The sequence below is a fragment of the Malania oleifera genome, chromosome 2 (assembly GCF_029873635.1).
Source record: "Malania oleifera isolate guangnan ecotype guangnan chromosome 2, ASM2987363v1, whole genome shotgun sequence".
In the NCBI taxonomy this organism is placed as follows: Eukaryota; Viridiplantae; Streptophyta; class Magnoliopsida; order Santalales; family Ximeniaceae; genus Malania; species Malania oleifera.
Window position 1 is genome coordinate 112536658 of NC_080418.1, and position 26688 is coordinate 112563345.

Sequence of the window (26688 nt, forward strand, 5' to 3'; positions counted from 1 at the left end):
TCGGCTCTCTAATGTGTCTGGCCAATTGTACAAGACCCGACATTGCATTTTCTGTAAATCTACTAGCAAGATACAGCTCTGCTCCTACTCAGCGACACTGGAATGGAATTAACCACATTCTACGCTATTTGAGAGGTACATTTGATTTGAGTCTATTCTACTCATTTGATTCCAAATCTCAATTAGTAGGATATGCAAATGCTGGATATCTATCTAATCCTCACAATGCTAAATCTCAAACTGGATATGTATTTCTTTACAAAAAAACTGCTATATCTTGGAAATCTATAAAGCAGACGGTTACTGTAGAGACCCGAACTCGTAAAAATAAGAAAAGGATAAAAAGGGAATTTTGTAGGCTTCATCAACGAAGCCAATGTTCTCGTTGACAAATGCCCTTCAATGCTTGGTCGCCGAAATTCAAAGTCTCGTCGACAAAGAGATCCCGACCGACAGGAAAAATATCAGGATATGGGTTTGTTAACGAGGGAGGAGGTTCAACGACGAACAGCCTCCTATGGCTCGTCAACGAGGGACCAATTAGTCGACGAATTTGACCGGATCAAAAGGACTATAGATATCATTTTTCATTACTTAAGGGCTAAGAAATCCCAAAAACTCTCTCTCTCTCTCTCTCTCTCTCTCTCTCTCTCTCTCTCTCTCTCTCTAGAACTGGCGAGTTCACTCTCTCTCTCTCTCTACAGTTCTTCGACGTTTGTTGCCCGTTTCAACGATCGAAAGTTATTGCGAGGATTAGGGAGCTAGGATCTACAATTCTAGCGGATTAGATTTTCGATTTGGTGAAAAGGGTCGGGATTTGGTTTTCGAGCGTTTCAATTTCTGTTTCGAAATCAGGTACGGGGATTATATTTAATGCAGTGTTTTAATGATTTGAACCGATAGAAATTGTTTGTAGGGTGAGTATGTTATGTTTTCAGTTGAGATTTCTAAAAAACCAACAGTTCAAAAGGCTCGTTTTCAAGCCTAGGATATATTATATGATATTTTGGGTAGAAATGAACGGTGGAAAGATCGGTTTGTTTCTACAAACCATTTATACAATGTTTTCATGGTTACCTACGGGCTATGTTTTTAAGATGGAAAACTATGAGGCGGGTGAATATTATTTTGAGAATTTTGGAAATACCAGAATGGGTATGTTTGTGTAATACTGAACTGATTGCGAAATATACTAGAACTATTTCGAGAAATGCAAGGAATTTATGAGAGGGCGTCGCCCGAATTTGTAACAAAAGGGGGCCGAGGCCCAAGTGTGTATTAAAATATCCGAGGTCGTGATTTATAAAAAAACATAATTGTATCCGGAGGCTGAAAGTCGAGTTGTAGCAAAGAGGGCCGAGGCCCAAGATCGTATTAAACAGCCAAGGCCGGGTATTATGAAATGAGTTTTAAAGTACAATTTTATTTACTTAAATTGCACGATATGCTTTAGGAAACCTGTGAACCTAGTGTTGCGAGCGCGGTACCGTTGCTAGAGAGAGTTTCACCAGTTGACCACGTGCGCCCACATCTACGAGTGTGTGATGTTGGGTTGTCCTAGCCGATTGGCCGAGATGCAATCAGACCGTAAGCGAGCTTGCAGAAGCCTGCTGACATATATAGCAAGGAGTTGACTTGGCTTGGGTTGATCCCCCGAGTTTTTGTCCAGCCTTCGGGCCGCACAATCCTAACCACGAGGGTTTATAAATGGCGAGTAGTTCCAGGGTGTATCTTTTATGCATATCTGTATATTTATGTAATGAAGTAAATGTTTTCTAGCATTGATTTATGTTCTAAGAAATGAGAAATGAGTAGGCATACTATGTTCAGTATAAGAGAGAAGTATGATTCTAGTATACACTGAAAAGCATGCTACCACACACTGTCATTAACTTAATCTTCCTTACTGAGAGGTGTCTCACCCCATTGTACAACATATCTTTTTAGGGAATCCCAGAGATCGAGTTTAGTGGGATCCAGGGGGTGGAGACTAGTTTAGTTACTTTTTGTGAGTGTCTTCAAGAACTCAGTTGTGAGTACTTATTATAGTATGTCTTCGGGCTTGTTTTTATGGTCATGTGGACCAAGTTTGTGGACTTATTAGATACTCTGGTAATAGTATGTTGAGATTGTTTCATTTTTCCGCTACATATCTTGTATATTGAGATGGTATCAGGTACACAGACGTCACTAAAGTAGAACCCTAGGCCCACATGTCGGGTCAGGGCTCTACAATTACAGCAACATCCTCCAATCATTCTGAAATACTAACTATCCATGAAGCTAGTAGAGAATGCGTGTGGCTTAGATCAATGATTTCTCATATCCAAGCAAATTGTGGTCTTCAATCAATCAAGAATATTCCAACAGTTTTATATAAAGACAACGCTGCATGTATAGCTCAACTAAGAGGAGGATATATAAAAGGTGACAGAACAAAGCATATCTCTCCAAAATTCTTCTATACACACGAACTCTAAAAGAATAGTGATATAGATGTTCAACATATTCGATCAAGTGATAATCTAGCAGATTTGTTCACCAAACCTTTGCCTACTACAACATTCAAGAAATTGGTTCATCTCATTGGAATGAGACACCTTAAAGATCTTAGCAAAAGTAGTTAATATATGGGCAACATTCAGAGGGGAGTGTTATGAAAAAAAGGATTATGGGAAAAGTGGATGTCACCCCATCTTCCACCACTTTAGTTTCAACCCCAATAAATGTAATGTTATCCATATTGCCCTATAAAAGGGCACCCTACCCCTCACATTTGTAACATATATCTTCACATGCTTGAATACTCACTCGCATGCTTGAAGGTATATAGAAAGAAGATGAGAGATAGAGAAAAGATAGAGATATCTTGTACAAGGCAGGTTCCATATCATATTGTAATTCCTCCCGTGATAGTGAAGTTTTGATCCCATCCGCCCGTAGAGTAGGCATAGCCGAACCACGTAAATTTATGTTTGGTCTCTATTTATTTATGTTCCTATTTATTTTCTACATCTTTTGTAACAATTTCAGAATTATTTCTTATATCAACAATATAAAAATTATAGAATGGTAAAATATAATATAAGCCCACATATTCATAATGAATCTAGTGAAGTATAATTTGGATTAAGTAAAAAATATTGTTAAATTATTGGTGTCATGTAACATACAATAATCTGTCGTGAAATTTTGGGCCATCTGGCAATAGCTGAGCGTGGTTTTAAATAGCAATAATAGTGTAACAATGACAGGTGTAGGAGAATTGGAGTAGCAAATGTTTTCCAAAGATAGTAACTGTAATAGCCATGAATTTTTTCAAGCCCACACAACCTTACCAATATTGGTATATTTGCATAAGCCCTTAACTCTTCTTAAAAGATTTTTAATGTATTTTTGGGTCCTTAAGTTCAATTTGCTAGCTTGTTTAGTAATAATGGTAATAAGTTTTACATTAGTTTTAACCTACAATTGGCAAAAAAAAGAAAAATTATATTTTTCACTTTTCACTAATATGTACAACAAACCAAACCAAGCCTAAAGCCCACTAGGTGAGTCGGCTACATGAATTCTTTTCTGCCAATTTATATACTTTTCATTAATATGAGTGGTAAATAAATTATCAGAAAAACATACATTATCTTGTAATATGATATACTTCATTAAACTATTATGCACATAAAACAAGCAATAGATTAAAGTTCTATTGTTTTATCATTTCAAGTAATAAAAAAAATCAAGAAAATTTAGACAAATCTAAGCTTTAAACTTACAATATTTTAATCATAAAAATTTATAATTAAAAAAAAGTATTAACAACCTGAACAAGATGAAAACTAGAAAAGAAAAGAAGGTTGAAGTTGAACAATATGGAAAAGAAATATCAAATTACTAATATTAGCAAAATAATAATTTTTTAGCAAAACATCATTCATATCAAATTGCTAATGAATCTTTTGTGAATATTAAAAAAATAAATAGTTATGTATCAATATATCCCCATCTTCTCCCCCTCCTCTTCACATAGTCAATGGAGAACGAAAGAAAAGTTGAAAGAAAATGAGAAGAAACAGCACAAAAACAAAGAAATAATTTTTTTTTTTTGTAACAGTTCTGTGGAGGTCTGCAACAGCAGCTATGTAACAGCCACTATGACAGTGATTTTTACGCCCAATGCTTCAGCAGTGCAATGGTATCAGAACTTCAAAAATCCATTAGCAATGGTATTACATAACAGTCACAACTGCCACTTAAAACCATGTAGGTGAGTATTCCTTCTAAAGGCAAGGTTTTGCCCTCGTAAAGCAGAAGAGGAAGGTAAATCCCTTCATTCAAAACCGAAATGACAGAAAAGAACCCTTAAAATACTCATTCAGGCTAAATATGGGCAAAGGGAGAAGATTTTAAACAGATGAAACAGATACAGACAAGTGCACATTCAAGCTATTATGTGAACAGATCATACTCAAGCACATATTTAAGCGTTCAAATTGAGACCTAGGAAGTGCATAATGTGGATCAAGCATTACTAAGGAATAAAAATTCGAATGAATGTATCTTTTCCATCCACAGATGTTCAGTACAGAGACATAACCAGGTGGTAGTTATCAACCTGCCAACTTGTCTTTAAAAAAAATGTGGATCACAAACAGAGCACAAAGCTCGAGCTGATAGGAGGGTAAGGGAGGGTAGTTTCCCATAACCACTTCTGCAGAGGCTGATTCCCAGACTCAAACTCATAGAACGTTTAAAAAATGCTCAAATAATAATTGAGAAGGTCAAGCAAGCGATGGGCTAAGGAAACACAATAACCTTTGATGCTAAATCATCAACCTTCTGTTGAAGATTCATAAGTAATTTTGACTGTTCTGTAAGCTTTGTCTCCAGCTCAGAAACATCTGGCCTGCAAATGAACTTTTGATTAAAGTAAGAAAGAATCACATCATTTGGTTAAAGTCTAACAATCATGTTTTCTTCTAACATAGAAACACGGCATCTGCCTCATTACCAGTGAAATGAAAATTAGATAACTATATTTGTTCTCTATGAGCAATGGAGAGAAAACTGTTGTAGCAAGACCTAGTGTAAAAGCAAAGTCGCGTCTCATACAGCAAAGTCGCGTCTCGTACAACGAGGGACTAATATAAAGTGCTCATAGAATATATTTCATTATTAATATTTCATTGAGATAAGGTAATGGGTGAAAAGATTTAATCTACACTGACAGTCAATCTGATTTTTTGGGATCCCTTCACCAGATTCTGACAAATTTCTCCTTGAATAATAATGAATTAGATAATACAAATTTAAAATACAAGAACTACTAAAATGCAACATATCCTACCAAATGTCCGGCCTAGCAATACCATGGGCAACTACTACCATTTTCAAGATGCAAAAGGAAACAGTAGGACAACAGCAATGCTTAGGGTAGCTGCAACTGCTAACGAGGAAATGGTGGCTAGTACATGGTGCAAGCTGTAGTGATGCCAGCTGCAATTGGTAGCAATGGTGACATACTTGATGGGAGATTAGGTTTGATATGGCCTTGCTTGTGATACTCTGGTAACTCCAGAAAAGGATCCAAGAACAGAAACGTAAACCATGTTAATAACTTCTCAACAAAAGATACAACAAAAAATGGTCTTTAATAGTTTTTTCTATAAACAAACGTGTGTATATTAATAAAAGAAGAGTCTACCAGGTACAAAAAGCTATTCAACAGGGGAAAAAATCACCAATGAAAAAAGTAAAGGATCATTGTTATACTAAGAACTATTGAGCCAAAAAAAAAAGTGTATCTAGCCACTTTCTATTCAGCCTTCTCAATGAATTTTCCTTTCCTCCAAAAGCTCTAGCATTCCTTTCCCTTAATATGATAGAAAACAGATCAAGGGAAATGACATCCCACAGGTTTTTATCCCTTTTCCTGCATATCAAACCCATCCAAGCCTGCAACCCCAAACCACGGTTTGACACCACCAGTGTATTCCTAAACTAGCACATAGACCAAGCATGATAGTAGTCTCACCCATTTATGGTACAAGAGAAGATGGCTTACTTCATTTTCTTCCATGCATAAAGAACATCAATTAACTATATAAGCATTTCTCTATATGAAACTGTCAATCATTAGGATTCTTTCCCAAGTAGCTACCCAGATAAAGAAACCAACCTTGGTTGGAAATTTTGTTTTCCAAACTGACTTCCAACCGAAGTGATAGTGGGTTGACAGAAAAGGGATAAAACCAGAACCAATCACTCACATACTAAAAGGGATAAATCATCTCACTACCCTAGTGATAAAAATTTTCACCCCTCTTGACAAGGAAATCTGACCATGCTACTGATACTGAATCACCACCTTAGGGATACAAAAATAAGAGGACTTAGTTTTCCAGTCAAAGGTTTGTACCTGAGAGATGCAAAACTGAATAGCCAAAGCTGGAAATCTAAAATTCAATCAATAAGTAATTTGAAAGAAAAAACACAGGCTGAGCAATATAAACTTGGAACAACCATCCAAGCATAGGTTAGCACTAAAATGATCTTTTCTAGAACAAAATAACTTGCTTTGACCGAAAGAAAGTTCACAACCAAAAAAAAAAAAAGGAAAACTCATTCAAATTATCACTTGATTTGTCACATTCTCTGTTCAAATTTTCATTCCATTCCATTCCCCCCTTCCATTCCGCAAACCAAACATGATAGCAATGTCTTCCTCTAAAACCCTATAAAAAATGCATAGTTCATTGAGCTGAACCATTAAAAAGTAGATTTTCTGAACTTCATAATCACATCTGATGGACACAATTTCTTCCAGATTAGTACAAATTTGCATTCATAGAAGGCCCATCATTGTGCCGGATAATGGCTTCATGAACTTCATTACTTCGTCTCATTAAAAGAAACTGCAAATATCCAAACTAAAATGATCAGAATACACACATGTAATAATCCCCAGTTGAAGAAAACTTTCCCTCAAGTCATATCTGCTGTCATCACCAGGATAAAGAGAAAGATCAGCAGAATTAGAAGTGTTGGAAACATCATAATCACCTGGAAGTTCAATCTTCTAAGCATTTTCACCAATCTGCTTGAGAGCCTCGAATGGACCATCAACTCTTGGAAGCTTGGTAAAAGCAACCTGGTGGAAATCTATCCTTTCAAAGATGAACCCACACAAGCTCATCTTCATTCAGCAAATTTATGACGCTTATTAGCCTGAACCCATTAGTCGATACCTATCATTCTGCTTCAAATTTGCTTATCTAACTTCTTTACCTATCATATGTACTACATCACTGTGATAAAGAGGAAGATCAGAAGAATTAAAAGAGTTGGAAGCATCATAATCACTTGGAACTTCAATCTTGTAAGCATTTTCACCCAGGGCAAAAGACATTGACCTCCCAAAGGTTTGGTAAAAAGACAAGGCCTCCCCAAAATTTCAAGAATCTCATGGACCTTCCCTAAGGTTTCAAAAATCCCACAAACCTCCCCTGACATTTCATTTTTGGGACATTTATACCCCTAAAAAAGGCTTGTCTTTTGCAAAATATAAGAGGTTTGTGGAATTTTTTAAACCTCATGAGAGGTTCCTGGAATTTTTTAGAGGTTCAAATCTTTTTTCCAAACCTCAAGAGAGGTCAATATCTTTTACCCTTTCACCTATCCACTTGAGAACCTTAAATGGACCATCAACTCCTGGAAGCTTGGGTAAAGCCATCTTGCGTAAATCTATTCTTTTGAAGGTGAACCCAAAAGAGACCACCTTCAAACAGTGAACTCATGATGCTTATTAGCTTGATCTCGATATCTATCATTCTGTCTTGCAATCTTATCTCAAATTTTCTCATCCAACTTCTCTAACAGCGATACTCTTCTTCATCTTCAGCACTGAATATTTGAGTAGTTGGATGTGGAACTACATTAAATGGACTCAATGGATTCTGGCCATGCAAATGTCCAAAGCACTACAACCAGTACTCTGGCAAGCAGAATAACATATGCAAATTCTGCCTGAGGCCAAAAAAAGATCCAAATCACAAATATTCTTTCCCACATACTCCTCAAATGATTGTCCAAACTCCTATTTGAAGAGTTGGGAGTGAAATTACATTCAATGGACTCTGGCCAAACATGGTCCAAAAGCACTGCAACCAGTACTTTGGCAAGCAGACTAGTTGTATGCAAATTCTGCTTGATCCAAAAAAAAAAAAAAAAAAAAACCCCAATGACAAATATTGATTCCAACAACACTCCTCAAATGACTCCCCAAACTCCTATTTACTTCAGTTTGGCCACCCATTTGAGGATGGCAGATTTTAGTGAATTGAAGATGACTTCCATGTTTTCTCTGAAGTGAGTACTGAACGTGCTTCATGAACTTGGAATCTCAATCTGAAATGATAATTTTTGGAATTCCATGAAGTATAAACATCTCATGAATTATATAGATCCACAACAACTTGGCTTCTAGACTCTCGTTGCACAAAATAAAGTGGGCCACTTCAGAGATACCATCGGTCAACAACTGCAATAGAATCATGGTGCCTCCGAGTTCTATGCAAATCAAGAACAAAATACATGCTCACATCATCCCAAGGAGTTTGAGCTACTGGCAATGGAGTATATGAACCCATGGCACTTTGCAATATGGCAAGACCTAGAATGCTAAATGAACCTCATATCTCTCTCCATATTTGGCCAATAAAATTCTTTTGAACAAGAGCAAGAATTTTGCTTCATCCAACATGTGCTGAAAGCCTGCCACTATAAGCTTCAAAAATGGCCTCTCTTGAGGAACCTAGAGGAATACACAAGTGATTTTTCTTGAAAAGAAACCTGTATTCTGCAGGAAATTTCTTCCAGGTACATTTGTGCATTCTGACCAGATCTGGCTGAAATCACCGTCATGCTTATACACATCTCTCAAGATTTCAAAACCAGCAATTTTTTTTCCTGCATAGTAGTTAGAGAAGAATGCCTGCGGCTCAAAGCATCAGCACAGAACTAAAATTTTGAAGATATTCAACCAGGAAGCATGGACTATCCAACTTCCGTTTGTTAAGGAGAAATTCAATGCTTTGTAAGAATAGAGAACAAAAGGATAGAAAATAAATATTGACTCCAATGATTCAAAGCTCAAACAATGAAAAAAAAACTCCTCATCACAAGCAGAAATACTTGCTATAATAATCACTTAATTTTTCACCATAGATAGCAATTAGTTTTCCTTCTTGAATAAGAAAAACACCATTCACAAGTTAGACGCATTATATTCAACCTCAAAAATTGTTGAAATCAGAAAGGGGAAGAATAGGTGCAATAGTTGCCTCTGTCTGATGAGCTTTAAATTTTTAGCTGCTTCATTTTTCCACTTCAAACTGCCTCCTTGTAACCATTCAGTGTTTGGCACAATATGGTACTGAAAGTTCTGATAAAGAAAGCTTCAATTGTCACCAACCGATTGAGGGAATAACCAGCCAAGAATTGCTTCCATTTCTCCAAATCCATCTTCATCCCTCACAAGACGCTACATAGCCTAAGAAAACCAGGGAATTAGCTGAGAATTTTAGTGAGTATGAACAGCTTCACCCAGTGTAATCCATCTTTCTCTCACCATGGAAAGTTCAGTCAGCGAAAATTTCCTAACCCAGCCTTCCCATGGCCATACAAAGTAGGAAAAATAAAGAGCCACACAAATACATCTTTCAGAGATTTAACCAACCAATTAACCATAAAATCCTCCAACCATATGTCAACATCCTGTAGCATTCCCACAATAGAAAGAACATCACTACCTGGCTCAAATGATGCCTGCTTCTAATTGTCACCTCTAACTCCCAGCCACTTCTAACCAAATGTAGGCATGCATTCTCCTATTTGATGTCCTGTAATCAAAAAAGATCCCTGCCCAATATCTAAAAAAATTATGTACTGCAACTTTTTTCCATTTGCCATACAATCCCCCATAAACTCCAAGAAATAATCTTTCCACGTCTTCATTAACCCAAGAAGACCCCCCCCCCCCCAACCTGATTTTCCTTCTGAACTTCCAATATTCACTCCTATCATAATGAACTAAGAACTACAACTTCTTTGGTTCCCTGTTTACTTTCTTGCTTCGATGATAGATAGGTCCCTTTTCTCCAAATGCCTGCCTCTTACTCTACCTGTTCCTTTGAATATGTTCAAAGAGACTGTACAACTGCAAGACCACAGCAGCAACAGTTGGAGCAAGATCACAGCAGCAATAGACCACCCTGCACCACTTCCCCTTGTTTCTGCTTTAAGCCCCTCCTCAAAATGTCCAATTAACAACCTGAACGGCATCGGTATCGTTTGGAACCACTTATAGAAAAGTACTTCTAGAAAAAGCATTTATCTGAAAAATTACTTAAATGATAAAGTACTTATTTGAAAAACGTACTTGTGATAAGTAATCCCAAATACTTCTCAGAAAGTACTTATTTTCCACAAAAAGAAAAGCAATATGGAAAAGTACTTTTTGAAATAAGTACAAGTACTTAGTTTAACTACTTTTCACAATAATTACTTATTTTTTAAGACATTCCAAATGGGGGCTCTATCCCTGAAGCTCCTTTATTGCTCAAACGAGGCAGCTAGAAACAGCTCCAGCTGTTCCTTTGATGCAAATGAAAGTCATCCACCACCCTTCCCCAAATCCCACTGTACCCTCCAGGAAGATAATAAATCTCACTTTCACCCCTGATTTCTGACATTAGCAGCATCCTCCCATACCTCTTAATGTTTCAACACAAATAGCATGCAACCCCAGTTCCTCAAACTTTCAAACTCGACAAATTGGACCCCCATTTGCCCAGAAGTCCCCCTGAGTCTCCACAAGCTCACTGTGGTTATCCACATCCAAATATGTAGAAAACCTGTTACTTTTTTTCCACTTCCTGAGGATCACAGGTAATCGGTAGTCCTCCCCCCACATTCCAGGACAAAATCAAAGGATTGACTCTTAATACCCAATAGCCACCAATCTGCGGCATCTGACTCTTGTCAGAGAGAGGCAGACAATCAAAAACATGGAATCAAATTTAAATTTTTAAACCAGAATAAGTTCCAGAATGCTTCAAGATTATGGCATGAACTAGTTAGAATCATCCATCACAGACAGAAAACAACCTAGCCAGACACAGCATTTTGTCCTTATTTTTTTTCCTTTCTAATTGAGCTTTTTGACAAAAGTCTCCCTTAATTCTTGGGAAAGCTGCAATTTAACCCTTAACTTGAGTAATCTCCCACCTTCTTTCTTGGGACTAGAGCAATATCCCACCAAAACTCAAAGAATGTAACCAGAATCTATCTCTCTCTGAATATAGTTTCAAACAGCAGTCTTAATCGACAACTGTCCTCTATGACTTCAAAACAACTTAAGTAAGCCAAGAAGGCCTTTGGTTTGCAACAAAGGATGAGTTTTTTTTTTTTTTTTTTTAAGTATAGCATTTATTTACACAAAAGAAATGGTGACGACAAGAAATTTTCATTGTTCTTGGGTTTCTTAAAAAATATGATATGCCTTAAATATCACAAAATGAAGTCTCCGTGTACCATTGCTACTAAGGGAATTCCAGAAAGCCCATATACCAAATTCTAAATCTTAGGTCTTATAACATGTATGGCTTTATATATGTGTCATTTTTTCATATGAAATTGAATATCTGTTGATGTCATAATAAGTTGCCAACTGACTCCTTGACAGAAACAGAGTAGGAAAGATATTCTCACAATGGGTACACAGATTGGATCTGCACATCTGCAGGGAACAATTTGCACTCTTCAGAGAAAATTTGAGCTTGTTTCTCTGCAATAGCATCGATTAGCTGTATGTCCTTTGTTACCTGCTCATCAACACTACATTAAACATGCAAAGGAAATATTAGATAAAAATTAAATTTGAGAAACAGGGAAAAAATAAACACGAGTTTCAATATAGGAGTGCGGCATTAGTATTTGAAATATAAACATTTCCTTACCAAGCATGAATAACAAGTTGTCAACCAGATATGTACTAAAAAATTAAGAATCATACCAACCTCCATTCTGCGTTATCAGCATGGATGCTTGCTTCAACAAGATCTACAATAAGACGCAGCATTTCTGTGCGATCTTCATAGCTTCCTCGTCCCTGCAGCCCAAAGGAATGGCATTCACTAAAGCTTACGTACTCGCCTGAAAACAAGGTATGCAAGGTAAATGGTCCAGGAAACTGACATGATGCATTTAATCAAAGGAATGATTTATATTGGCCATCAAGGCCTTTGCCTCATGGTAGACTGGCAACTTGGTGAGGGATTTGGCTTAGGACTCAGGTTCAAGACCTCAAATGCATCAACAAAAAATGAAAACAAAAAAAAAGACCTATATTTCTAGTTCACATATTATCAAAACAATCTAAAGAAAAATGGCAAAGGAATAAGGGATAGCACTGCTCTAGGTAGAAGTCCCCTGGAAGTATTAGTGGATCCCAATATATGCTAAGACTGACCAAATGAAAATGATGGCAGACATCACACTTCATACATGTAACAAGGTGCAAAATAAAATCAAGCAACTGGTGCAATTGCTTTAAAAAATAGGGCCTAAGGATACGAAAAATAATTGAATAAATAAATTAATAAAATTGCAAAGGTCTTTCATTTTGAGAAACAAATTAGCAATTCTTTCAAGAGATTTTGAAGAGTGCAAACTCCAATAACTGTGAGGTACAATCAAAGAATAAACATAGAGTTCTCATCTTTTCTTACAAATATTTTATGCTAGGAAGCACACATGCACCACTCACAGATACACAAAGCAAAATAGCCTTAATTCCCAAGCCAAATAGTTCTATTCTTTCCAAAAAAATCAATGCCAGTGTTAAAAAAGCTTACAAGTATTAATCTATTGTTTCCTAAATAAAGCATATGGCTTTCAAGCAGGCCCACTTCTCCACAATGAGCACTCTCTTTCTCTTGATATCATTCTCTCCTGCCTCTGAAAGTTAGACCTTGAAAGCCAATTAACCCACAGTCAGTTCAAGGAACCGAAACAGGTCCATGATAACCTAATTCCCTCAAGCAACGTTGGCATATAGAAAAGTGGTTGAGAACATAAATCATATCCAACACTGAGCTAACCTTGATGCTCATAACATTCCACTAGCCATCATAGATCATGTGATATTCAAACTGAAGTAGTCTCTCCAGAATAACATGTCAAAAGCATGCAAATCACATAGTCCCAACTCCACATCCACACAAGAAGACATGCTATCCATGAACCATACCCGATACCCAGATATATGATCATGCAGACCCCATAATGTTTCTAAGTCCAATTGTCGAACAACCCAAGCCGATATAAAATTGAATTTGGACTGAGTGTCTACAAGGGCATGCACAATCTGCTCAACTCCATCATGGATAACCACTCCAACATGCCAAAAGAGCTTGTTCGGATTTCAATGATGGTCTCAGACAGGCTTCCTTGCTCCCTAGTGAAAAATAGTGTAGACTTGCACTGGCGATGACAGCTCACTATCTGAAACCTCCTTTTCACTGTTAGCAGCTTCCAACGGTTCATACACTTAACCAGTCTCCTTCTGTTCCATCTTCTCTTCCACCACATGTGAAGGCTTTTTTTTGGGCCATTGAAGAGATATATGGCCCTTCTCACCACACATAACATTCCAACCAGAACTAGGGTCTATTCAGTCCCCCAGACTCCATCAGTTTTGGCAAGAAGGGACTAACTGCAGCCATCAGCTCCATACGATCTGCTCACTTCTTCAAACAGTCCTTCATCTAAGCAAGATCATTTTATAGATCTTGTGTAGGACACAACATGGTCGATAGAGCACTTCATCATAACCAAATGCCATAACACAGTTCACCCAGGTATTGGATAACCTGTGGCTGCTGCTCACCCTCACCAAACAAACATGATGTAGGACGGGATAAGGTGGCCTAGTCCTATGATTTCAACCCTCAATCAACACATACATAAGAAACACTTTAAACAAAGAATTGAACCAACCAAACTTAAACAAAATAAATCATTCTATAATTCACGTGTCCAAGGATTTTGAAAAGGTATATAATTTAATTCGTAATCCAATCTCAAAGGTTCTTTCACAAGGAAACAAGTAATATGCTATGAAGATGCTATTCAATCATTCAAAAATATAGGTCTATGTTATCACAACAATATTCCCACAATTGACAAGCAAATAAGTGTATAAATGCTGAAAATTTAAAGTTCTGGGTGACTTTAGTCGATTGGTATTAAAGGTCAGTTGCCTGTTCTTTTATGGGTTTGAAGAAATATTCTGGGATTCAAAGAAACTTATCAACCAAGATTTAGGGAACTTTAAGCAAGGTTCTCAAGCAATTTAAGGGTTGGTTAAGAACAATCTTACTGTGGGAAAATCACTAGATAACTTACCATTGTTCACCACGAATCCAAATCATAACAGAGAAATCCTTGCAATAACTTTGAATAATGGAAGTGTTGCTGCTGCATGTGTATGAAATGGCGTGAGAAGGTAAGAGATGGTGAAGAAGTGCTGGATAACTAGTGGCCTCACACCACCTGATCTCCGAGGAGAACATCGCAGCCTCTCTCCACTCAATCTCAAGGATTGGGACAAAGCTTAGTAGCTTCAGCAAAGGAAATTCCTTTTCTACATTCAATATCAAGTTCTTAGCTGCTGTTCCAGCTCTTACAATGGAGATATATAAACTTAGTATAAAGAGACAAGACACTAAACTCACTTGCACTTCCCATACAAGCATGGGAGACACAAGACTTAAACGCTCACAACCTACAAACACATTAACTCACACAACTTACTAGACTCTTACACATATACTTGCAAGCTTGGTTGCAATATTACACGTTAAATAAAGTAAAAAAGAAGCTTAATCCGTGTGGGGCCATCTGGGACTCGAGCTCGCCTGTTTTGCTGTTCAAGTGACAGTATTTTCGACTAGGTTGCACCCCCGAGGCTCCTGGTCACACTCCTGATCGAAGTTCTCGGGAATTTTTTCGGAGTGCAGACAACCTGGTCGCACCTCATGGTGTCCTGGTCGCGCCCTGGTCGCGACTCTCAAGAAAATCTATGAACTGCTGATGGATAATTTCAGCCACGAACACCATCCAGTATTTGGGGCATAACTTCTACTAGAAAACTCCAAATAAGGCGATCTTGGTATCAAAAGAAAGCTAACAAAATTTCCCACAACTTTTGTGTTCAACCCATTTGAAGATGGGAAGGTTTTGATAGAGAAATTTGCACATCAATTCATGGATTCCTGCAAAACAGTACATCTAGAGGCCGTCCATGTGTGACCATGTCGGCGAAGGAAAGGGGTAAGGCCTGCTAATCCCCATCAAAACATCTCACAGCGAATTTATGAAATTCTCTGGCACACATGTCAATGTCCTTGCCATGCAGGATGAGAGAACAAAAAGTCTAGAGTAAACCTCTTTAGTGCAGAAGACCAGCAAAAATTTCTGGATCATAATCTCTTTCATTTGGTTCCATCCAGTTAGGAGTCCATCCAAGTGATTCCTGCACTGTGACTCAATATTTCCCCATCAAGTGCTAGCATAACCTTTAAGACATGTGATGCATAGATTTACCTCATCCTCATTCCCAGCCCCTCAAAGATAGAGATTTTATTATTGGTTAAATCAATCATACAAGTTATATATTCCCCAGTAAAGTCAAGCACTTTCATACATCATAACAGAAATTACTTGGCTGTGTCTCCTAAGCAAGGTTGTCAGGTCTGGGATCCTACATAGGATCGTTAGGGGCGTCCTTAGGATCATATCGTTTTTAAAAATAAATATATTTGGAAGTTTATGGCAATTTTTAAGACAATAAGCTAAGTAAAACAAGTTTAAAACATACTTTAGGAATGTAGTTCAAGTGGTAGAGCCCTCATACAACGGGAGATCAATGTTCAAATCCTTGCATTCCTATTATATTTGGGTATGTAGCTCAATTAAACCAATTTATTATAAAAAAAGATAATACAAGTATTCTAAGCTAAAGATCACATGTCAATTCATAACCACATAACAAACTAATACTTAAACCAACCAATTCATTGCCATAAAACGAAATTCCCAATTCCCAAACAACACAATTAAAAGTTAAAACTTACTCAAGCCATCCAATTCATAAGACTAATAAGAGTCATAATCATACAAACTTAAAAGGTTTTAGTAACAAGTAACAACCAAGAATCAACAAACAAAACTAAAAATATCAAGCTAAATCCTCAACATTGGTATCACAATCTAAGTCATATGCGTCGAGAGTCATCATTAATGTCTTCAGCTAGCTCATCATCAATATCATCATCGTGGACCTCATCACCATCCATTGTATTGAATGCTTCATTTCTAGAATCAACCAGGGGTTCATCAACTTCACTGTCATCATCATCTACTTCACGAATTTGCATTTCATTTTCCCTTTCAATTCCAACATCAATATTTGAACCAACTATTCAAGACAATGAACAAAGGAAAACAAATTTATGAGTTCATAATTTTTTTTTGACATCTAATGACCTTTAGCTAGGGGTTGCAAAATAGGTCAAAACCCAACATGCGACTCGACACCCACCCATTTAGACCGGATTTGGGTTTGGGAGGAGGCAACCCTTTTATAAACGGATCAAATTGAACCCAACCTGTTTAATAAACGGGTTGGACGATTTGGGTCAAGTACCCGTCGAGTGACACGTTTACAATTTTTATTATTATTATTTTTATATTTTTTTTTTTGGCTTTTGGGCCCCTTGCCCTTTGGGCTGTCCTCTTTGAGGCTGTTTTAAATTTTAAAAAAAAAAAAAAATGTTTTTTTTTAAATAAAAAAATTAAGTCAATTTTGATGAAATGTTAAAGAAAAAAATTTAAAATAAATAAATTATAGTTTTAAACGGGTCCTTAAAAGGAACCCGTTTATTAAATGGGTGGGTTTGGGTTTATAGAATATTCACCCGTTAATAAACGGGCCAACTCGAACCCGTTTAACCTCCACCCATTTGTGACCCACCCAAACCCGACCCATCAACCTATTTCCCACCCTTACCTTTAGCTTTAGAGTCATGGTATGTGTCATGAGACCGTGATGACACAGGCCCAAATGGCAGGGTCTCACTAGTACAGCACTGTGGGTCCCACACTGCTACCCACCACATGGGCCCATGTCATCAAGGGCCCATGACACTGAGCACTTCCTTAGATTTAATATATACATATGCATATATACGTAAAGTTTTCTAAACTCACATGCTTCATGTAAATTCCCTATACTGAATTCACCATCATCCTAAGATTCCTCACTTTCATCACCATTCAACGCTTGCTTATGGGCTGCCATATCAAGAACATTCAACCACCTTCCATTGGGTGAAAGAGTAGGACTTTCTATTTCTATTATCCATTTATCATCATATGGCATATTATCAAAACATAAATTCGAAACTTTAGAATCAGCATCCCTCCTTGCCTATCTTTCTTTTAGCTTCAAATTGTACATAACAAAAACCAAATCATTCATCCTCACTTGGTGTAAATGATTTCTTCTCTATGTGTGTACCTATACAAACACGCAATACTATTATAAGTCACAAGTTTATAATTCAAAATTTTTTTATAATCTTAAATATAATAAACTTTAATGCAAAGAGACTCAGAAATTTAGTCTTTCTTACCATGTCCAATGAACTCCAATTTCTTTGGCTTCCAAACAAATTACATGTCAAGCATAATATTTGGATTGCAAACCTTTTCAACTCAGACACTCATCACTAGAAGATTCCCACCAATCACTCGGAGATTTTTTGTTTCTTGTCATTATTGTCGATTCAATGCCAAGAGTCCACCAGCACTCAGAAATTTTGTTTTGACTCATTCTTCAGGATCACACAACATTCTTTGGAGGCAATCGTATAGGCCTATCATAACTTCCACAACTACCTTAAAATCTAGGCTATAATGATAGTGGGGATTCAAAAAACAGCATATAAGAGCCTATTGAGTTTAAGCTCCCGTCTCTCATCAATGATGTCTCAAATTGGTAGATAACTACAACAAAAGATAACACAAGAACAACTAAATAAAAGGACTTAATATTTTAAAAGTAGTCTAGCTGTATATTAAAGCAATTTTAAAACAAACCAAAAGATACTTGAGTTAATCCTTTGAACATTGTTGAAGTTCAATTGTATTTTTCTTTTGCCCAATCCATTTGCTTGTAAATTAAACCCCATTGCCGGTGTTGCATTTGAATCTACCATCCTCAATACCTTGATTAGTGGAAATGCATCTTGTGGACAAGGAGTGATATGTGGCCGTAAACCTCGAGCGTCCAACACAATTTTTTTTAATCTTCTTTTCTTTTATGAGGTTGCAAACTAACTAAAGTCCATTTGTTGAGGAATAACATAGCAATCAAGGCTCTTTTATGCTCATTAAGGCAATGATGCAATGGCAAAGCGTGTTACAGCTGGTCTAATGAGATCCCTCCCTTCGGTAAACTCCTTCAACCAAGTATCAACATGGTCCTAGAGTATATAAATGTCGTAATTCTTCTACCCTATGCAATAGTTGCGTGATGTACTTGAAGCTTCTTCTCAAAGTCTTACAACATCAAATCAATGCAATGTGCTGCACAAGGTGTCCAAAACATTTTTTATTTTCCTTTTCTCCATCAAAGTCTCTCGATAATTTGTCGTTTGAAGCATTATTTGTCACTATTTGAACAACATTCTCTTCTCCAACCTTTCCACAACCTCATCTAACACTTCAAAAAACTTTTCTGCAATATTTGAAATTTCAGAAGTATCAGTAGATAACAAGAAGACCATTCCATTCAAAGCTATTCGCTAAAAAGTCACCTTTTCTTATCAGTTCATCCATCAAACATAATAATGCAAACTATTCTCTTCTAGTTTCTAACTCACACTCTTTAATCAAATCCATAACCCTTGTCACTTTATTTTTGAGAAACTTCACCCTAACTTCATGATAAGAAGGTGATTTAAGTCCAGGATCATATTTCCCAACCATATCAAGCATTTGCAGAAATTGAATGAAATAGCACTAGTGTAGAAAAATCTAGCATTTGTTGACAAACTTTATCTTGATCTCCTTTTCTAAAAATTTGATTCGATGTTGTTTGATTTCTTGGTTTGGAGGAAAAAACATCCAATTTACCCTTTCTTGAGTTTCTTCTTAGTGGTTGCACCTCTTCACATGATTCATCATCTAGATTATGAATTGATTTTCTTTTCTTTCTAGCTTCTACTGATTGGGCTTGCAAAATGCCAATAAATTGCTTTCTCACAACCTCTGTAACACTACTACAAGGCTAAACATTTTGTCTAGTTCCAGCAAGATGATGGTTTAGCCTATATATACCACCAAGTCGAACTACTCCACAATATCGGCATTTCACTTACTTAGGATTATTATCCACTTCTATATCATGTTCACAAACAACATCAGTTCTATTACCTTCTGAATTATTATTTTTGCTCTTCCGTGATCCGTCAACACCACTAGACATGCTTAAGAAGTGAAGAATTGCACTGCAGTGACTACATGAGGCCTATTCACATAAGAGATAGCTTTGTCAAGGCCAAAAGAATACCAGAATTCAAAAATTCAGAACTCAAAAGTCATGGTGAAAATTTGAAACTGAAATCAGAGTTTTAGAAGATTTTAGGGCCAATCATCAATCTCCAATCTTCATATTATCAAAAAGAAAAAAAAAATCAGAATTTCAGAATTTTTTTTCATTGTTTCAGACCTCAAGAACAAAAGGAAGAAGACGATGTGAAGTTTCAACTCTCAACAAGAAGATAGAATTACTTTGGTTCAGGCTTGTCTTGCTAGCATCCTATTATATTTCCGATGTATCTTTAAGATTCCGATCAGGATTGCTAGCATGCTTGAGAGGATCATGAGAGAATTTTTGTGATCCAACAAGGGGAGTCATAGGCACCATTTAGTGAGTAGGAATGAGGTTTGTAGATCTAAAAAGGAGGGGGGTTTGGGTCTTGGCAAGTTGGTGTCTAAAAACATTGCTCTTCTAGCTAAATGGTTATGGAGCTTCCCTCTCATAGAATCGTCCCTCTGATATAAAGTAATAAGAAGTAAGTTTGGGATGGACAAGAAAAGGCGGGATACCAATGCTAATTTAAGATGTTCTTCAGGGAGTCCGTGGAGATCCATTTCTCAGATTTATCCTTTTTTCATCCCTCACACTATATTTGAGGCGGGGAGGGGTTCTCATATTTGTCTTTGGAAAGACCCCTGGCTGGGAATGAACCATTTTCTACTTCTTCTCGTCTATTTACAAAATAAAACCATTTTTTGTTGGTGAATTGAGTAATCCTTTGGTTTCCTGGAATCTTCATTTTAGGAGACCTTTGAGCGATAGGGAGACAGTGGAATTGTCATCTTTGTTATCTTTATTGAGTGAGAGTAATCCTTCTTTGGGGAGGGGCATTCGTTCTTGGTCTTTGGACCAGTCAGGTGTACTTTCTTGCAATATTTTTTTTTTTATTTTTGATTCATTCCAACTCTTCTTTCTCACTATACTATTTGGAAGGCTAAGGTTCCCCCTAAAATAAAGGCTTTCACTTGGTTGGTTCTGCTTAATAAGATAAAAACCAATAACTTGTTGCAAATTAGGAGACGTAGGAAGGCTCTCTCTCCTGATGTATGTGTGCTCTATTACAAGAACTCTGAGACAATTTCTTACCTTCTTTTACAATGTGAATTTTCATGGAGTATTTGGAATAAGCTTTTTGGCATTATGGGATAAAGCTGGGTTTGTCCGCTCTCGGTGGAAGAATTTTTAGAACTATCCTTCACAGGCTTTGGTAGAAGAAAGGATAGGGCAACTTCATGGAAGTGTGGCCTTTTCTCAATATTATGGGCTTTATGGATGGAGCGTAATACTCGGATATTTTCTGGGAAAAAGTTAAATCAGATGTTGGCTTGGGAAAAAAATAAAGTATTTGGCACCTTTGTGGTGTGTTGGGTATGGATTTTTTTAAAATGCAAGCTTTAAGGAGCTGCAAAGAGATTGGGGAAAAATGTTGACTGGATGATTTTTTCCTTGGGTATTTTTTATGTTTTTTGTTTAGCCTTGGAGTGTCTGAGGTTGTCTCGGGAGATTTCTCATTCTCCCTCTTGAAAAATCTCTTTCTATTAATGATATCTTTTCATGTTATTTACAAAAAAAATTATCAACAGGAAGAAATAAGAGTTTCAGAAGATTTCAAGTATCATGAAGAAAATGCAATAGTTTCAAAATGGTACCCTGCTGCTTCCGAAACAAGAAGAAAGGCAGAGAGAAGCAACAGACCTATTTGCAGAAGAGATACCCCCCCTGCTGTCAAAGCAGGTACTCCAGCTGCTGCCTCTGTCGAAGCCCAAAGCAGCTTCCAAAGGCTCTCCTGCTGCTGTCGAAGGAAAGGTGCTGCTGCCAAAGACTCCTGCTCTTGCTCTACCCTCTGCAACAGGTGCTGCTGCGAAAGGCTACTGCTGAGTGTTAAAGGACCTGAAGGAGACTCATGATTGTTGTTGGCATGTTGCCCAAAACAATCCCTAATTTTTGCCCTAAATGTGAAAGCTTTGGGCCAAATGGGCCAAGAGAGTGGAGAAAAACCCATTCAGCTGCTTTAGAAATTAATACTGGGCCTTATTTATGAAGCTCAAGCCCTTAAAAACCCAATTTCAGCTCATAAAATCGACTCCTATGATTCCACTACGTGTCCACGATTCTACACAATCCTACTGCGATCCTGAGTGATCCCGATTCTCCTCACCATCTGGATCAAAATCCAATTTTTGGATCGTAGGATCATATGACCCTACAATCCAGATTGGGAGTTTAACAATCATGCTCCTAGGTTGTCAAGCTTGAGCCACCACTTGCATCTACCACTCCCTTCCCATTTGCCAATGTATCAAGGCAGGACAACAGAACTGATAGTCCACTATTGAGCTCTTCAACATCACAACAGATGTTTGCCACACTCCCCTAAAGGTACGTGATGTCCTATTGCACTGTTGAGTAACTGCATAGAGCAGTTGCGTGGTCTGCACTACACGGCCTTCAACACAATCTCTCCAATCTTTCATATTGAAACAATTCATTAAACTAGCTCAAGATAGTTGTTTGTCACCATGGATTTTGGCTCTTTCTCTTTTCTTTTTTTTTCCAAAAAAAAGTCCCACTGAACTGGTTTGATTCTCACAAACCAGTTCAAGTAACACAGATAGTTGAGGCCAGGTCCAATTCTGTGCACACTTCACTTAAAGTTACTTTGTATGTGTTCTGATGTATTCCCAAAAGGCTGGTTTCTACAAAGTAAATAGGGAATAACAACACACCGTGGGGGGTCTCCAGCATTCGCAATGGAGGGATGGTGGACAATGGATATGACAGGGAAATTCTCTGCTTGGAGCTGGTTGTGGAAGGCTGTTGAAGGTGGGTCCATGCCATCTATGTGGGAGAGGTTCAGAGGTTCCCTCTTGTAGATGAAGGATGATGGATGGATGGAAGAAGGCAAATCCGATGACGCTGATGATAATGAGGGAATTCGGACAAACCTCGAAGTTGTCACACCTTGGGAATTGGGAGTCACACAATTGAGGTTGTCTCAAATGGGTCTTCGCAACTGGCTGACAAGGTGGTGCACTAGTGGTAACATAACAAACAAAGGTGATGGTGGAGTTTGAGGCTCAGCAATTGTGGAAATAAATGGGGTGGTCGCAGCAATACACTGCACCCAGATACAAATTGATGCTAGGATGCACACACACCCCTCACACGTCGTATACAGCCCTAATTCAAAATCAAACAATTCTATTTGCTCAATAAAAAATCAACACCATCTTCTAAATGGGTTTATAATGAATATATTAGGATGAAGTAGTTTCCTAAATTCAAAAGAAACACACTTGCCTAAATTACTAATGGAAAATACTAAATCAAATAAATCAAAAAATCAGAATCTCAGTCGTTTCTTAAAAGAAGCATAGGGCTTTGAGGTACACCCACTTCTCCATGATGATCTCTCTATCTCACCATCAATTTATTCACCTTTAACTCATTCTTTTACTCGTTTTTATCTAGTTAATCGAAGCTTTGAAAGCTAAAGTTTCCTTCTGAGTTAAGGTATTTTTTTCGGATTGAGAGTTCTCAATACAAATAACAGCAACAATTGCTGCAGATTTGAAAGCCACATGAAGTTAATCCCCCAATGTTTGTTTGATATGCTTTGATAGCAATGAGTTGCATAATTGTATTATCTGATCTTTTTACATTGGTCTGTACTCTGTAGCCTGGAGTTTGTGGAACAAGCTGTTTGATCTTTGCATTGGTCTGTAGAGTGGGGCTATGGTTGGAACATAATGCGCACATTTTTCAGGGAAGAAGTTGACTTTTTTGCTGGTTTTGGGTCAAGATTCATTACATGGCATCACTTTGTTGTGTTGGCTATAAGAATTCTAAAGGAGTGACCTTTTTGGATACAGGGGAGAAGATTCATTACATGGCATCACTTTGTTTTGTTGGCTGGAAATTTTAAAGAGTGACCTTTTCAGATATTCAGCATGATTGGCAATATTTGTTGGTTTGATATTGTGCACTGGAAGTTTTCTGTTTGTTTTACTTTTCTTTCTTGTTCTTTTTTTTTGTATTTTCTATCTGACATGTCCCAGATTTTGTTAAGGAGATGTCTTATTCTCTTTGCTGAATATTCTTTTTTCTTGTATATAACAAAAGAAGGTTTCATTGATAAAAGGAGAATTTACAAAAAGGAGAAAAAGGCTTCTCTTGTCAAAATTCTGGAAATATCCAGAAAAAATAAACTAATAAAACAAGAAAACAAAAAAAAAAAAACACATGCCATAAATTTCAGAAAAAAAGATTCCTCCAATCTCACTGAATATCAGGAAAACTAACTCCCTTAAAACAACCAAACCCAACACACCATAAAGAAGCGAGGCAATGAATCTTCTCCAAAACCAGCTGCCAACTCAATTTTCTCCCTGATAAAATAAGTGCACTATGCTCCAACCATGGTCTTAAATTTCCATGAAATTGTCGAAATTTCCGCTTAAATTTCCGATTTCCATCACCCTCGAAATCGAAATGGCAGTCGATTTCTGTCTTGCATAATTTCTGTTGAAATCTCAACAAATCATCCAAAATTTATCGAAACCTCAAAATTTTAGCGAAATTTGTCGAAATTTTAACTATACAATGAAAGTTTGTCGAAATTCAAACAAGAGATTCAAGAGTGAAGTGAAATTTCTCTTTTAATTTATTTTATTGAAACAAAAGGTTACCACAAGTGCTTTTGAAATTATATGAAAAAATAAACTTATAGTAATATTTTATTTAACCATTCATGTCTAAATTATCAATATTTGTATAATAAATAATATTTAAATGAATTATGAATTTCATTTGCATTAACTAAATCTATTTAATGTACATTATCTTACTAACATGTTTGATACACACACTATTTTACAACTTTTCCACCCTATACAAAACATAGATGTATTTAATTTGTAATATATTAGTCTTAAAACTTATATTATTATATTTGTTAACCATTTCTAAAGTTTCACAAAGAATTCCATGCTTTACTACTAGTTTCCGTTATTTTTTCAAATCGAAATTGAAATTGACATCGAAATCGAAATTTCCGTCGAAATTTCCGTTCTTTTGGAGCTTCGAAATTTGAGTCGAAATCGAAATTTAAGACCTTGGCTCCAACCATAATCCCCACAACACTGCAAAGTTACCACACTACTTTAGTGTCGTCCTCTCCTTCCTTCTACCAAACCCCTAAAAATAAATGGAAAACAATTCCTCCATGGACGCTGGACAGACCCAAGATTCTCATAGCACACCAAATAAATTATTCCAAATTCTCCAAGCATAGTCAGTGTAAAAATGAATGAGGTGTCATTTCAGAATTCAAATAGCATAACACGCATATGTCTAGAGATAAGGCCTTCAAAGGTCTCTTGACCTGAAACTGGTTATTAGTCTTGATTCTATTAAGCTCAATCAGCCATGTGAAAGCCTTGGGGGGCATTTGGTATCACTATCAAAAATTAAGAGAAAAAAAAAAACAGAAATGAAAACTAAAAATCAGAAACCAGCAACCTGTTTGCTTAATAATTGTAAAGCTAAAATAAATTGAAAAATAAACTAAAAATTCTCATTCTCATCTTTAAACCAAATAAATTATAAACATATTATTGAAATAAAACAAGTGCAAAATAATACAAATTAAAAATACTATAATTATCAATTATTATAATTATTTTACTTAATCGTTATATTCTTGAAATTCACCTTACACTTGACAATTGAAAAATAGAGGAAATATTCGGTAATTGGATTTTAATATTTTTTTTTTTTTAAAAGTATGCATATTTTTATTTTAACTATATTTAAATTAATGTGATCATTTTAACTATATTTAAATTCATATAATCATTTTATTTTAATTTTAGTTAAAAAGTGTGTACTAAATGAATCATTTTATAAAAAAAAATATTTTTGGATATTAAAATTTTTGGCAACATGTCGTCAAAACAATTGAAAACCATAAATTTTGATTTTCAATTTTTTTCACAAACAAATGAAAACCGTCAACAAAAACAAAAAACTAGCAACACAAACAAATCCATAAATATTTGTTTCGTCATTGTACTGAAATGCAAACACAAAACAAAAAATAACAACAATACCAAATAAACCCTTAATCAAAAACTCAAAAAATGATATACAAGAATATACCCCCGAATGATCCAAAATCCAAGACCAAGCATCCCTAGCTAAAGAAAGATAACAGTTGTTCAACAACAATAACAATGATGAAAGTTCCAACAATTCTCTATCATTAAAAGGTCTTCTGAAATGGAAATTCCAAGAAACCAAAGGGCTACCCGAATCAACCACAAAGAAAGAAGTCATACTATGAGCTCAAACAAAAGGGATGTGGAAAAGATGTAACTAGAATATCACTCCTCAACCACGGATTTTTCTAAAATCAAATTCAAGAACCCATCCCCACTACAAACTTAATGTGAGGCGTAAACAAGGGATAAATTTGAGAAATAGATCTCCAAGGTCTCCCCGGTGAACATCTCAAACTAATATTGGTACCCCACCCATTCTCACCCACCCCATGCTTGCTTCTGACTACACTACACCAAAGGGAGTGATCTTCTGAGGGAAAACGCCATATCACTTAGCTAAAAGGGAGATGTTTTAGACACCAAATTTCCAAGACCCAACCCTCCCTCCAATTTAGACCTACAAACCTCATCCCATCTTACTAAATGATCCCTTAAACCCTAGACCCCGAACCACAAGAAATCCCTCATGAGGTTATCAATCTTCTTAGCAATCCCAGGTTTGCTGAATATTCTTAATCTATTAAAGAACTTATTTTGCTATCAAAACAAAAAAGTGTCTTCAGCTCCTTAAGACTTTCTTGCAATTGCATGCATCATTTACCAAGGAATTGGTTCAGAGCCAAGGAATCTTATGTCTTAGAATCCTATGCAAAGGAATAGGACGCCACACCCACGAAGATCCAA

At 36.6% G+C, this 26688-nt stretch overlaps 1 protein-coding gene across 3 annotated transcripts in view; it reads right to left on the bottom strand.

Moving 5' to 3' along the window:
* The window catches only part of LOC131147868 (AUGMIN subunit 7), a 57622-nt gene that overhangs the window by 24992 nt on the left and 5942 nt on the right, over nt 1-26688 (bottom strand). For all 3 annotated transcript variants that reach the window (XM_058097495.1, XM_058097496.1, XM_058097497.1), the window contains 3 exons: nt 12075-12166; nt 11767-11892; nt 4813-4903 (listed from right to left, as the gene is read on the bottom strand). In XM_058097495.1, coding sequence (XP_057953478.1) covers nt 4813-4903; nt 11767-11892; nt 12075-12166 — 309 coding nt within the window. The remainder of the gene's footprint in view (nt 1-4812; nt 4904-11766; nt 11893-12074; nt 12167-26688) is intronic.